The sequence below is a fragment of the Theropithecus gelada genome, chromosome 5 (assembly GCF_003255815.1).
Source record: "Theropithecus gelada isolate Dixy chromosome 5, Tgel_1.0, whole genome shotgun sequence".
Classification (NCBI taxonomy): domain Eukaryota; kingdom Metazoa; phylum Chordata; class Mammalia; order Primates; family Cercopithecidae; genus Theropithecus; species Theropithecus gelada.
Window position 1 is genome coordinate 89939387 of NC_037672.1, and position 15858 is coordinate 89955244.

The window sequence follows — 15858 nt, forward strand, 5'->3', positions numbered from 1 at the left end:
TGGTCTTGTTTGTGGCATTGTTTGATTATTTGCTTGAATAAGCCCTTCTTTAGGAATTTACATAACCCAAAACGTAAGTGCTGATTTTTCCCAGGTGTCTATAAAACAATTGGCCTTGATAACAGTCAGCCTTTCTAGCTTTTATTCATCATCCTCTTTTTTGAAAGCAAGGACTGTATTTTCATTTTTATGATTTTCTCTTCTCCTAATAACCATCTGCCTCTCGCCAAACCTCATGAGCCACTCTGGTGCCTCTGCCCCAGGCCTCCTCAACACAGCCCTTCCTTCACTCAAGTGCTGCAGGGGCTCAGACTCCAAGAGGGTATGTTCTGCAGTGGAAGGCACACAACTATGAAGCCAGATCAGATCTCAGCTCTACCATTTCATTCATTCCTTCCTTCCTTTCTGTTGTTTACACAGTACCTGCTGTGTACTAGGTGCTAGGGTCTATGTAGGATATACTGTGTGACTTAACCCAGCTTCTTCCTCTGTATAATAGGTGAAAATGAGGAAATTGTTAAGATCAGAGGTCATGTATGTGAAGTACCTACTGGCATATCTGGGACCCAGCAGGGCTCTGCAAATGGCAGCTAAAGCTCCTCCTAACTGTGCTTTCCCTGCTATGTCATGCTCCTGTCATGTCCGACGTATACAGATCCTGCTTTCTGTTTCTAGAGACACTGGATCCTTCTTGTTCCCCTTTCCCCTTGATTTCTGATCAGACTAGAAAAATTAGTCATACTGCATGTACTGAATAGCCACGGATGCAGAGAAATGTATTACTACTCTTGAGATAATATTTGATTCAAAAGACCTCTCTTTGAGGCCAGGTGCATGCCTGTAATTCCAGCATTTTGGGAGGCCAAGGCCTTGGGAGGATTACTGGAGCCCAGGAATTTGAGTCCAATTAAGCAACATAGTGAGATTTCATCTCTACCAGAAAAAATAAATAAATAAGATTTCTGGTCAACCACAGTTCTGTGTTCTACATTTTCATCATCCAGTATTTTCTGCTGCTTTTAAGATTGGTGTAGTTCTAGAAATTCTTGACCTGGTATCCAATTCTAGACCTTGATAACATGAGCATCTAGGTTTTATTTAACAATACAAATTACACTCAGGAAAGAAGGAAGAGAAAATGATTAAGCATCAAATATAGGCATGATACTTAAAGCTTTCACATACATTTAATGCTTCCAGCAACCCTGGGAGGGAGGCTTATAGAAAGTAAACAATTTGTCAAGACTTGTAAACTTTTTAGGGGTAGAACAGAGACTTAAAACCCACTATTCCGTGACTTGTAAACCAGTGTCAAATCCATATTGCCTCCACAGAGACATAAACAGTATTTTTCTGTAACTCATTTATTTTATCTCTAAATGTCTTTATCCACAGACCATCCTAAACTTCTTTCTTCTCAAACAGGTCATAGACCTCAGCAACAATGATCTGTCCACCATCCTACCAATGATGATCATAGCTTTAGAATTTCCCCATCTAGTGGTTGACTTGGCTGATAATCACTGGCAGTGTGATGATAGTGTGACAGTCTTTCAAAATTTTATTTCTGAATCCTGGAGGAAAATGTGGAATGTCATTTGCAACAGGTGTATAGGTAAGTCAGTAACGTCTCTCTGAAAGGCTCCGTTTATACTGAAAAATGCACATAAACATTTTAGTCTTATTTGTAATAATGACAGTCCCCCTGAAAGCAAAAGTGCTGATCCTTGGCATCAGTCAGTCTGTGTCATAGAAAAATCACTGGTGCCAAATAACTGTTTTCCTCTGTTCATCAATTATTTTCTTCATGTGGTCAAAGAAACACAGTTCAACTCACTCAGCATCAATTGGATTTGGTCAAAAGGAGGAATTCCACTAGAAGAGAGTTTTGTTCTGACACACCAAACTTTATTCTCAAGAACCCTAGACAGGCTGTTGGCATTAGACAAGAATTAAAAATTGAGTAAAATTTAATGTCACAGTTTTATCCAAATTCCTAACAAATAACCTATTAAAGAAAGAACTTTTAAAATTAGAAATATAATTATTTTAGATGTTTGCTAACATTCTAAAGGTGCGATCCTCTATATACACAAAACACACACACATATTACAAAAGCATATTTTCCTTTGATTTGTTCCTTGCCCCTCTCCCAAAGTGCTGGAATATGTTACTGGGGTTGAACATTCTGGGAAGCTTTTTTTTACATTAACTACCTTGGCTAAATCTCAACCTCATATATATAAAAAAAAAAAGTCCATGAAAAAAAATGAGTCATAGATTCTGTTCTATTCAGGACTGCCATTCAAGTAGGAACATGGCCATGCCTACCAGGTTTAGAGGAAGTTCATGAAGATCAGAGAGAAGTCTTAATGTCATCAGCTACATTTGTTTCACTCCACAACTGACATTCTGAGGGTAGAGAGCGAAATGTCAGGAACCAATAAAGAAAACGGAATATTTTTGCTGTTTACTAGTACATGGAGTAGGTAAGATTATGGAGGAAGGAGAAGCCATGTACATGTGGCTGTCCCTCTAGTCTGGCTTCTTCCTCCCACAGGCAGCAGTGAGGCAGGAAGCCTAAGGTACATACAACCTCCAGGACCTCTCAGCAACAGACCTCAGCCTGATAGCCATGTATAAATGCATACAACCATAAACATGCTGTTGGCATTAAACAAAAACGAATGAATGAACAATATTTTAAAACTGCTGATCATGATGTAATGTACACTTTAACATGTAGCTAGATAAGGACTGAGGAGGACTCACAGAAGCTTCTGAAACCCCTAGAATCTGGAGCTGGGGGCAGTGGCTCACACCTGTAGTCCCAGCTGTTCAGGAGGCCAAGGGACAAGAATCGCTTGATGCCAAGAGTTTGAGACCAGCCTTGGCAACGTAGTTACAACCCTTGTCTCTGTAAAATGGAAAATTAAAAAAAAAGCAGCCCAGGCGTGGTGGCACACACCTGTAGTCCCAGCTACTCTGGGGGCTGAAGTAGGAGGATCGCTTGAGCCCAGGAATCTGAGGCTTCAGTGAGTTATGATTGTGCCACCCCTCTCCATGCTGGGTCACAGAGACCCCAATTCTGAAAAAAAGAAAGAAGAAAAGTCCCTGCAATCTTATTTCAATGTTTGCTTAATGTGTATTTTTTTAATCCCACTTTCAGGGAGTGAGGAGGCCAATGGGGGTACTCCCCAGAACAGGATTTCCAGGGAAACCAGCCTTCCTCCCATTCATCTGCATCCCGTGAAAAGCCTCATAAGGAGCAAAGCAGAGAGGCCCCAGGGAGGAAGGCACATGGGTGTTTCCACTCTGGGGAAGAAGGCAAGGACCAGCTCTGGTCTCAGGGAGAAGCAGAGATGGCTGCCAAGGAGTGTTAGAAGCAGGCGCGATGTGCAGGCTGCCGGCAGAAAGGAGGACGCTCCCCAGGACCTGGCTCTGGCAGTGTGCCTGTCAGTGTTCATCACATTCCTTGTCGCCTTCTGCCTGGGGGCTTTCACAAGGCCTTATGTTGACAGACTGTGGCAACAAAAGTGCCAGAACAAAAGCCCTAGCCTGGACAACGCGTGTTCAAACGAGGGCTTTTACGATGACATCCAAGCTGTGGGGCACACACCACACCCAGAGTCCCATCTGCGCCAAGCATTTCCTCATCTAAGCCTCTACAAGAACCAGACCCCTTTCTGGGCGACACAGCCACACTCACATGCCACCATAATTCCTGATAGAACTCTGGGAAGCAGCAGGAAGGATCCTGGCAGTCCGCAGAGCTCAGGACAGTGCGGGGACAACACCGGGACAGGAAGTGGAAATGATAGTGCAGTCTATTCCATTCTCCAGAGATACCCACATGCTGGTAACCATGAACTAATGTCAGCAACACAGGATCACATCCATAGGAATGATGTTCTTGGAGAACGGACTTATGAAACTGTGGCCCAGGAAGAGTCTCTCAGTGCACATTCAGTGGGCGTCTCTTCTGTAGCTGGCACGTCTCGTGCTGTCTCTGGCTCCTCTCACGCTGTCTCTGGCTCAAGCTGTTATGATTCCAATGAATTAGACCCGTCCCTCTCCGGAGAAATGACAGCTTCCCTCTGTAAAATGCTAACACATGCAGAAGCACAGAGGATTGGAGACAGTAAGGAAAGAGGGGGCACTGAACAGTCACTTTGGGACTTGCAGATGGAATTTTCTAAGGAAAGGCAAGTGAGTTCGTCCATTGATTTGCTGAGCATACAGCAGCCAAGGCTCTCGGGGGCAAGAGCTGAGGGAGCACTTTCAGCCCACTACAGCGAGGTTCCACACGGTGACCCAAGAGACACGGACCCATCAGTCTTTCCTCCAAGATGGGATGGTGGCCTGGATATCACTCCTGCTAACAAGGAACCAGTGCAGAAATCCACTCTTTCTGACACTTGCTGTGAGTTGGAGAGTGACTGTGACTCTGATGAGGGGTCTCTGTTCACTCTGAGCTCCATAAGTTCAGAAGGTGCGAGGAGCAAGACTGAAGAGGCAGCACCTGACGAGGAGCCCCTGCAGGACGAGAGCTCAGGGGCAAGCAAGGACAATGTGACGGCTATAGACAGTCTTGAGGACAATGTCACCTTCCAAACAATTCCAGGGAAATGCAAGAATCAGGAAGATCACTTTGAAAAATCTCTCATTTCCACTCCAGACTCTGGTGTGTACAAGACTCATCTGGAAAATGCCTCTGACACTGACAGATCTGAGGGCCCATCACCCTGGCCCAGGTCACTGGGGAATAGTGCCTTAGGGGATAAGATTCCGGGCATGTTTACTTATAATTATGACACAGCTTTTCAATCCAAGGCAGCAGAATGGCATTGCTCACTTAGAGACTTAGAATTTTCTAATATGGATGTTTTACAACAAACACCACCATGTTCTGCTGAAGTTCCCTCAGACCCTGATAAGGCTGCCTTCCATGAAAGAGACTCAGACATTTTAAAATAAGAAACTTTCATTAAGGAAATATTCACAGCTCTAAACAATATTCCTTTAATGATCATGGCAGGGGAAAACTAAAACCTTCACAACAAGATCCTGAAGGAGACAACATGAATTCCAACCAGGTGGACACTGATGCAAATGAGGGTTTTGTGGGCCCACTTGAGGAGGATGATTCTAGAAGGGTTATAAGCTAAACACACTTGTTAACATCCTGTGGGGATGAACCTGCTCTTCAGTGTGAAAGAGAAAGAGGGGAATATTTTGAGATCATTCCAAGAACCATGCACCATTATTACAAGAGCTCCCAAATGAAACCAGTTCACTAAGAACACAGGAGCACTTCATCAATAGGTTGGGATAAATATTCAGAAGATAATCTGTTGCAGTTAGACAAAATGATTCTAACTTTCCTTCTCAAATACAGACGTGGAGCAATCTGATGGGATTTGGCTCTCTGAAAAGAACAGCTTTAGGATGACAAAGACAAGGATGTTCAACTTTATCATCAAAGAGAATTCAAGTGACATTTTTTCATACATATTGAAGCACTTAAGTGGAAATGCTGGATAGATTTTAATGAATTCTGAACGCACACTAGCACAACTTTTTGGAGGCTGATCATGAAACTGCAAAATTGAGAAAATTCTGAGTAATTATAAATGGTTTTAAATAAGTTATGTTAAAAGAGAAGTGGGACCACTTTTTAGAACGAAGTGTAAATTAAAAAATCAATTTTCAAGAAAAGAATTGATGATTTCTATAAAGAAAAAGATTCTCTGGCATATCCTTGCCTAGCCCTTCCTTGGCATGACTTGCTACACTCTAGCCATCATGAGCTGTGTCCTTCTGTTCATCCTCTGCTTCACAATATTTTCTCATCTTCCTTCTTGATATCCCCCCTCTGCTTGCCCTCTTAAAGACAGCACTCCTCAAGGGTGTTTGTTTATTCCTAGTCTTTCTTTATGATTCCTTTCTCCTTGAACCTCACTGCCTCAGCAACCGGCTCTACACAGATACGCCAGACCTGCATGGCAAGTCCTACCTCCCTCCCAAGCTCCAGACTCGCATTCTTAACCCTAGTTGCCCAAATTCATATAGGTCATCTGACCATCTAAAATTCATTGTTGTTTTTTTATACAAAATAGTAATAGACTCAAAATCTCCCTATATTGCCCAGACTAGTCTTGAACTCTGGGGCTCAAGCAGTCCTCCTGCTTCAGCCTGTCAAAGTGCAGGGATTACAGGCATGAGCCACTGTGTCTGGCCAAATTCATCTTTTCCTTTCACAAATATAATCTCTCATATTCCCTTTCTTGGTCAACAGTATCATAACATCCACCCAGTAAACCCAGTTAAAATTTCTGACTTATCTGTCTCCTTTTCATTTTCTATATCTGAGCAGCCTCTAAGCTCTGTGTGGTGGAAGTTCCTGAATGTCTATACAGGTGGACATTTAGGCTTGATAATATGGAGGAGGGCTAGCCAATTTGTGTTAAACCATTGTTTGCATAGAATACACACTGTTTTTACTTACAGTGTATATTTATTTAGGGTAGACTAAGGTTGAAGGTGTTGGGGTTCTGTGGAAGGGCCTTAAGAGCCCCCTAGTCCACCTGTTGGCATCATCACTAGTCCAACCAGATCTAATTCCTCAATGACTCTTAACTTTGTTACATGTGCTCTCAATCCCCAAATAAAGCACATCCCTTGTCTATTACCTAGATTATTGTGACCTTTAGTACTTCTCCTTGACCCTCATTCACCCCTAAATAATCTTATATCTAACCCATCATGATCCTGCTCAAAAATGTTTGATGACTCCCACTGCCTGTATAAAAACCAAATTCCATAATCTAGACACACCCTACCTTTCCGACTTCATCTCATCACATTGTCACTCAACTGCACATTCTACATTCTGGTTTATGTCATGTAACATTAATCATTTATTTATTTCAGCAAACCCTTTAGACCTTTTCTGGGCCCCTTATCAATTTCTCCTCAATTGCTATTTTGAACTTTCACTGTCCTTGAATTTTCACTGAGAATATTTAGGAAGAAGCTCCTCACTCACCTACTCCATAGCTATGTGCACTTCTTATGTGCACACCTACCATCATTCATGTCCTCTCATGACCCAAGGTCATGGGTCCATTCATGTTTCTCTTGCATGCTCTTCCAACCTCCCCCTATCTAATGTATTCTTCCCACAGGATAAGCCTGCTCAAGTCCCTTGGATACTAAAAGAAAATGCCACCCTGCAGCTCCCTCAAAATGCCACCTTCTTCTCTCATAGCTAGGTGTCTCAAAGTGATGGTCAGCAACTCGCCATGGCCTCTTCAGCACACTGCAGCCTGACTTTGGCTCACTTTTCTTTTGACCTGTGCCAGTAAAGGTCACCAACAACCTCCAGTTGCCACATACAATGGGCCCTTCAGTCTTCACCAAGGAAAACCTCTTCAGCATTCCCCAAAGCTTAGCTTAAGGAAGAAGTATAGGTTCCTTCTTTGACCACCGTTGACTACTCCCACCTTGAAACTCATTTTCAGTGGCTTTTGTGATACATCTCTGTAAAGATGAGGTCTCAGGAGTACACAGATGACAAGAAACAGGGATGACTGAAGAGAGTTTAATGAAGGAATCATTTGCAAAGATCTAGGATTAAGGTAAACTAGCAAGGGAAGGTGATGGACCTATAGGCTAGCAGCAGGGGACAGCCTTGACACCCTTAGACATGTAGAGATAAGGCAAAGTTGCAACCATGAGGTTGCCTAGCAGGAGCCCTGGTCTTTGGCAGACCATAGCCAGTAACAATCCATTTACAGCAGAAGGAAGCCAGAAGGTGATCACCCCAGCCTTTCTCTTCTCACTCTCCAATCTCCTGGCCATGACCCCAAGTGGCTGAACTCTTGAAGCCAGAGGACAAGAGAGGCATTGATGTGATCCACAGCAAGCAGCCTTCCAGGCCACAGAGCAGGATGGAGAAGGATAGTGGATTTGGAGGGGCAAACAGAATATCCAGTGCACACTTCCTCCTAATTTTTCTGGCTCTCTGTGATTCTTTCTCAGGCTCCTTTTCTGACCCCTCTTCTTATACTAACCTCATAAATATGTGTGTTTCTCAGGGCTTGGTCTTTGGTCCTCTGGTCTTTTCACTCAGTTCACTTTCTCCATGTGAGCTATCAATCATCATGGCTTCAACCACTAGCTAAGTGTTGATATTTCCCCTTTCTATAACTCTTAGCTTTGAAATCTTTCTGGAGCTTTACACTCACATCCAGTTGTCTATTAGCTATCTCCATGGGCACCTCAAACTAAGTGTATACAAAACGAAACCCGTCAGCTCTCCCTAACCCTCCCCACTCACAGAATCTGATCCTCTGTGTTCTCATCTCACTAGCTACCCGGCTGCTCCTTCCAGAAATTTGAGTCATTCTTTTGATGTCTCTCTCCTCCTTTCCCTTATCTAACTCATTAGTCACTAACTACAGCCAATTCTAGCTCCTAAGTACCTTCCAAACATATCCCATCCTCTCTGTCCACATTGCCACAGCTTTTGCCTTGACAAGCTTTCACCTTGACACTCTGAGATCTATCGTAACAGTGCTTTCTGTATTTTCTGTATTAGTCATTATTCTCCAGAGAAACAGAATCAATAGGATACATACAGATAGAAAAATACTTATTATGAAGAATTGGCTCATGTAATTATGGAGGCTGAGAGGTTCCACAATCTGTTGTCTCTAAGATCAAAGCCCAGGAAAGCCAATGGTAGAGTTCCAGTTTAAGCCCAAAGACTTGAGAACCAGGAGAGCCAGTGTTGTGAGTTGCAGTCTAAGTCCAAATGTCTGAGAACCAGGAGTGCTGATGTCTAAGAGCAGGAGGAGATAATGTCTCAGCTCAAGAAGACAGAGCAAAGCCCTCTTTTCTCCACCTTTTTGTTCTGTTTAGGCCCTCAATGGATTGGGTGCTGCCTGCCCACATAGGTGAGAGCGATCTTTATTCGGCTGCTGACTCAAATGCTAATCTCTTCCAGAAACACCTTCACAGACACACCCAGAAACCATGTTTTACCAGCCATCTGGGCATCACTTCCCATCAAGTAGGCACATAAAAATTAACCATCACACCTCCCGCCCTACATCTCTTTACTATTCCTCACACTGCAGCCAGGGGGTGGTTTCTAAAATGCAAATATGATTATGTGGCTTCCCTGAGTAGACACCATCCATTGACTATAGTTTTTTTTGTTTCCCTAAATCTCCACATGTAACTGAAAGAGGTTCAGTCACTCACCACCTGCAGAGTCCAATTAACAAGATTGAGTCTGACATAAAGAAAGTGACTTAATTCAAAAGCATAGCTTAGGGGAAGAAGTACAGATTCCTGCCTTTAAGGATATCGCTTCACTTTTGGGGCAGAAAGCAGAGGCTTTTAAGCAGGGACTTGGCATGAATGGCATGCAGGAGAGGGAGCAAGCAGGTGTAGGGTCTGCATGACTCGCTTTGGTGCTGTATCTACCAAGCTGGCACCATCGTGGGCAGAGCTAGGTTGTAAGGTGGCCACCGTCTTGAGATCCACTCCAGGTGAGAGAGAGCTCTGTTGCGAGAACCCTTCAGGTTGTAAATTGACTGTTGTCTCTTGAGGCCATCTCTTGGTGGGAGAATTCCCTCTCTGGTGCATAGTTTTTAGATTGGTGCAAAAGTAATTGCAGTTTTTGCCATTACTTTTGCCAGATTACCTTGGCACCAAGCTAATAGATAAGCTTGCTCTGTAGGAAGTGTCTGGTGAAGGGAAGGTAAAGGTTATAATTTCATTTATAAAGAGCTAAGAAGTGAGGAACAAGGGAAAAGGGGGAAGAGAAAAGAAGGAAAAAAATAAAACATAATCCATTCTTTTTCTCTTAGAAAAGAGGGGGTACTTGGTTATACATATGCCTGTCCATCTCCCCGTTCCTGTCCATGTTGCTCCGCCCAAAGCACTTTTTCACAAACAAGCACTCCTTTAGCTGACACATTCCCACTTAGGTGTCCGCCATATTGTTGTCTCCTCAGGGAGGACATCTCAGACCCCACACTAAGTTAGATTTCCCTGTTACAAATTCTGTCATTACACAGCATTGGCCTCCCTACATGAGAGCTTATCACAAGTAAAAATAAATAATTAGTCATATGATTAGGTTTAATGTCTGTCTGCCCCTTTAATACTGTAAGTGCCACACAAACAAAAAAATTGTGTCTGTCTCCCCAAGACTTGGAACTGAGTAGGTCCTTAATACATGCATTCATTAAATAAATGAAAGAGCAAACTTTAGTGCAGTGTACAAGGACATCTAGCATCTGTCCCTGCTTACCACCCAGATTGTATTTCATGGTGCTTTGCCCCATTCCTAACATCCAAAGTTCAAGCCGGTGCACCAAGTATAACTGCTTACAGTTACAAACTCACCAGACTATATATATCATTCGACTATGTCTTGGCCTATATTGCTGCCTGCTTTCTGGGTGGTACCTCTGGCCTCCCCACCAAGTTCCATCTCATCTGCCTGGCAAATGGGGTACATGAAGTGGGGAAAACCACTCAACATGTAGTCAACTTTGTAACCAGAACACTAAGAAAAACAATCCTTGGTAGTTTGGATGCTCCGGATAGGCAGCTGGGCATGGTTAGAGGCTCTTCTTTGAATAATCTGTTTGTGGATTATTTCCTCCATGAGTTTTTCTCACCTCATTCCACCCAAGTAGAATCTATCACTTCCTTCTTCCCTGGGATCTCCACTGTACCGTTTTGTGTATTATAAAAGAAACAAGGCTTCACATGACTTTACTGAGATCTGCTAGAGACTCTTCTATTGGCCAACTTCCAACTCAGGTGAAATTCAGTTTTGCAAAGAGTTCACTCCCAATGTGGAGTCCATAAAGTCATCTCAGAGCTGGCAGGTATTTCATAAAGTGAAAAATTACTTCCTATTCCATCAACACAGAGAAAAAAGGAATATACAGCATCCACTATTTTTGTTTGTTTTGTTTAGACTTCCAAAAGAAGCATCTGGTAGCGTGGCATAAATGTCACAGTTTATAGTGTAGGTGTTGCAGATTTCTCAGCAAGCCTCTTGTTTCTTGCAAAAACAAATTTTAAAAATCCTTGTCACTATGCCTGCCATAAGCTTGGCTAAAATTACTTGATGTGAGTGATATTTGAAGCCTTCCACTTTCTGATTTTTAATGTCTCACCCTTGGACTCTGCTCTCAAATTGCCTCAAACTTTACCTAAGTTCTATAGAGTCCCTTTATCCCAGTTTTCCCCTCTGTTTTAGTTTCACTTGTCTCAATTATGTCTCTAGTTATTACATAAGTGACTTTTAAAACATATTCCTTTTTAATTTTTTCATTAAAACATATTCCCCCTTTCCTTTTCTTTATCAGAGTAACTCAAACACGTTTTTATGAGCCTAACAATTCTGTATCAGCATATTTTAGTCCAAGAAATACTTTTTGAAAATCTCTGGTATAATTTACCTTCACATGTTCCTAAAACCATTATATGTCTTGGTCCTTTGGGCACAAACCCAAAATATGAAACATTAAAACCTTATTCTCCTTGAAGAGCAGCAAATGCCATGCATGAATTGTCTTTTCAATGTTCCTCCCTAAAAACCCTTCAGGTTCCATAAAGTCATTTTGGGATTAGATGGACAAAATTTTTCCCTATCCCTCTACAGTGGTCCAGGGTGTGAGGCCTGAGATTCTCTCTTTCTTCCTGGGAAGTCTTTGTCCAGTTCTTTTTGGTGACCATGCACAACAAGGGGAAAAAATCAAGGGAGTAACCAAGAGTAACCAGGAATAGCTGCTAGAATCACAAAACAGCAAATAAATGCCAGCAAGCAGATGTCCATGTATTTGTCTGTTTAAAAGATAAAATCCACTCCACTCAAGGATACACGTTTTATCTGAGTACCTTCAGATCCAAGAGAGATAAATGTAGGAGGGGGAGAAAGGGTTCTTACATCTTATGAGTGAAAAGGTTTGATGAATTTGATTAGTGCTTTACACTAGATTAATATGCCATCAAATAAATGTAAGTGGCAGGCCACAGGCTTAAGAAAGCAAGTGCTTTCATGAGCCTGTCCACTCAAGAGTAAGGGGAAGAGTCCCATCTTTCTGTTGCCTGATAATCTCATGTTCATGACAGCTTGAGGACAAGACCTCTGTCTGAGTCTAGTTTCTGCAAATATCTTAGCCAGTTTATTTTTTTCAAATTCCTACCTTAATGTTTTACTGCTACCTATAATTTCTAGGTGATATGGAAGTGTTGGTGAATTTTAAGGCTTTGCAGATTGTCTTAATAATTCAGCATATGATGAATGTATCTCAGTTGCCATAATGAACAAGGACGTCCCATATCTGGGCATAAAATCTTTTTAGTCTTTGACTGACATGTATTTTGTCCACTTGTGTGTGTGTGTGTGTGTGTGTGTGTGTTTGTGTGTGTATGTGTGTATCTACAATACTGAACTATTCATACAACTAAAAGTCAATAACATCTTTGCTCATTTGAAGAAATGCTATCCAAGTATATCATGTGTTATTTTAAAAGAAAGCTCTCATTTTTCTTTGAATACTGTTGACTTTGGCTTTTCATGACCCAACATATTTTAATTAACTATAATTATTTTATTTTGTATACTTAAATTATCAGAACTTGGCCAATAGGATTCTCCTTTAAGTTGGTTTTTATATCTTTCTCCAGGATTTCTAAAGCATCATTTCTTTGTGGCAAAAAATGTTCCAAACCAGTCTAGAATATTACCCCAAGAATGGAAGCAGCTTCTCTCCAAGGGCTGGTGCTTTATATGAATGGTGAATAAATAGTTCAGAATTTTCTGCTATCATATAAAATTTACATTACTGAAAAGCCTCACATTCTGCAAAATCAACACTAAAAGTCACAGAGCTTATGGGGTACATGAAGTGGGGAAAACCACTCCACATGTAGTCAACTTTGTAACCAGAACACTAAGAAAAACAATCCTTGGTAGGTTGGATGCTCCAGATAGGCAGCTGGGCATGGCTAGAGACTACAACTGTAGAGACTAAAAATTCACCTAAACCAGTGAGAGGAAACACTGACCACAGGTTTGTGAGAGCAGAGCTGGGGGTGCTGGAACAATGCACACTGAAGGAACTCGAAGCCAGAAGCTCCCAGGGCACAGGCACCAAGCAAGAGTTGCCCAAGGCTGGGACACCACTGGGGGCCTCCCCAGAGAGCCTCGTGCTGGCAGTCATTTTTCATTTTCTTAAAATGCAGCTAAAAGAATCCTGGTCCCAGAACAGCAGCTGAGATGTGGTATTTTCCCTTTCCTGCTGAAAGTTGTGATTCTGTTCCTGCTCTTCTAGTTCCCCTTGCCCAGGAGAAACCTGATCTGATCAAACATGACTTCTCGGTTACATAGACATCAGTCTCTCTACACATATGAACTAATCATATTCTAGAAACACATGAATTTGTGAAATCATGAATTACCTCTGTCTTTGACCATACAAGGTACATTGAGAGGGGGAGGTTATTCTTTCACCTCCAATCTTAGCTGACCTATGACTGCTTTTTTCCCTTTTATTATTAATTTTAATTGACATAATAATTACTTATGGGGTACAGGGTGATATTTCAATACATGTATACAATGTGCAATGATCAAATCAGGGTAATTAACACATCTGTCATCTCAAACATTTTTTGTTGTTGTTTTGGGAATATTCAATATCCACTCTTCTAGCTATTTGAAAATATACAATAAATTGTTGTTGCTGTCTGGGCTCAGACCCAGTTGGTGGTGAAATGATTAAAGCTAATAAGAAAGTCAGAATTATCAATAAATACAGGAATACAGGACCCACTATGGTACCTCCCTCCAGAAAATAGTGAAGAAAATTTTAATTTACCAGCATGCCAAGGACACTTGCTCCTTCTGTGGCAAAATCAAGATAAAGAGACAAACTGTGGGAACCTGGCACTGTGGTTCCTGCATGGAAATGGTAGCTGGTGGTGCCTGGACCTATAACACCACTTCTACTGTCATGGTAAAGTTGCCATCAGAATACTGAAGAAATTGGAAGACCAATAGAAGGTCCACAATTTGAGACATCACTAGTCTATGATAAATGGCTTAATTTACATAATAAAATAAATAAATAAAATTGTTGTTAATTATAGTCCTCCTATAGTGCTATAGGACATTAGAGCTTCTTCCTCCATTAACCAACCTTTAGCTATTCCCTCACTATCCTCTACCCTTCCCAACTTCTAGGAACCACCATTCTACTCTCTACTTCAATGAATCAAATATTTTAGCTTCCATATATGAGTGAGAACATGTGGTATTTATCTTTTTTGTGTGCTTGAATTATTTCACTTAACACAATGTCCTCCGAGCTCATCCATGTTGCCATGAATGACATTTTTGTTATTTTTTCTGGCTAAATAGCATTCCATTGTGTATATGTACCACAATTTCTTTTCACTTCTTTTTTTTACAGTGCAGTGGCATGATCATAGCTCACTGCAGCCTCAAACTCCTAGCCTCAAGCCATCCTCCAGGCTTAGCCTCCCAAGTAGCTGGGACTACAAGTACATCATGCCACCAGGCCTGGCTAATTTTTTAAACCTTTTTGAAGAGATGGGGTCTCACTTTTTTGCCCAGGCTGATCTTGGATTCCTGGCCTCAAGTGATTCTCCTGCCTCAATCTCTCAGAATACTGGGATTATAGCATGAGCCACCACACCCAGTCCCCATAATTTCTTTATCCATCTGTTGATGGACATGTAGGTTGATTCCATACCTTGGTTATTGTGAACGCTGCTTTAATAAACATGGAAGTATAGCTATGTCTTCAACATACTGATTTCCTTTCCTTTGGATATATACCCAGTAGTGAGATTGCTGGATCATATTGTAGTTCTATTTTTTATTTGTTATTTTTTTAAAGAATTGGTTCTCACTATGTTGCCACATGACTCAAGGGTGGAATGCATTGGCTATTCACACACATGATCATTGCACACTGCCAACTTGAAGGTCTCAAACTATTTTCCCACCTTGGCCTCCAGAGTAACTGAGACTATGGGCACACACCACTGCACTCAGCTTAATTTTAGTTTTGTGAGGCTCCTCTACAACTGCTGTCCATAATGGCTGTACTAATTTATATTCCCATCAACAGTGTATAAGAGTTTCCCTTTCTCCACATCCTTGCTATTATTTGTTATTTTTGTGTTTTTGATACCAGCCATTGTTACTGGAATGAGATGATATCTCATTGTGGCTTTGATTTGCATTTCCTTCATGATTAGTGATGTTGAGTATTTTTTATATATCTGTTAGCCATTTGTATTTCTTATTTCTAAAGACGTCTGTTCAGCTCATTTGCCCACTTTTAATCATGTTATTTGTTTTTTTGCTCTTGAGCTGTTGGAGTTCCTTGTGTATTCTAAATATTAATCCCTTGTTGGATGAATAGTGTGCAGGCATTTTCTCCCATTCTGCAAGTTGTCTATTCACTCTGTTGATTGTTTCCTTTGCTTTGCAGAAGGTTTTTAGTTTGTTATAATCTCATTTGTCTATTTTTGCTTTTGTTGCCTGTGTTTTTGAGATATTCTCCATGAAATCTTTGCCTAGGCCAATGTTCTGAAGCATTTCTCCTATGTTTTCTTCTAATCATTTAATTCTTCTAGTCATTCTTCTAGTCATTTAAGTCTTGTAGTCATTTAATTCTTAATCCATTTTGGGTTAATTTTCATATATGGTGAGAGAGAGAGGGCTAGCTTCATTTTTCTGCATATAAATATCCAGTTTTGCCAGCATCATTTATTGAAGAGGTTTTCCT

At 41.4% G+C, this 15858-nt stretch overlaps 1 protein-coding gene and 1 pseudogene across 1 annotated transcript in view; both read left to right on the forward strand.

Moving 5' to 3' along the window:
- Positions 1–5719, forward strand: part of LRRC66 (leucine rich repeat containing 66) — a 30318-nt gene extending 24599 nt beyond the window's left edge. Inside the window, exons 3-4 of the mRNA XM_025385852.1 lie at positions 1426–1615; positions 3171–5719. Of these exons, the coding sequence (XP_025241637.1) occupies positions 1426–1615; positions 3171–4978 (1998 nt within the window). The 3' untranslated portion in view covers positions 4979–5719. The remainder of the gene's footprint in view (positions 1–1425; positions 1616–3170) is intronic.
- An 8094-nt stretch (positions 5720–13813) lies between these two features.
- Positions 13814–14099, forward strand: LOC112625286 (annotated as a pseudogene).
- The last annotated feature ends 1759 nt before the right edge of the window (positions 14100–15858 follow it).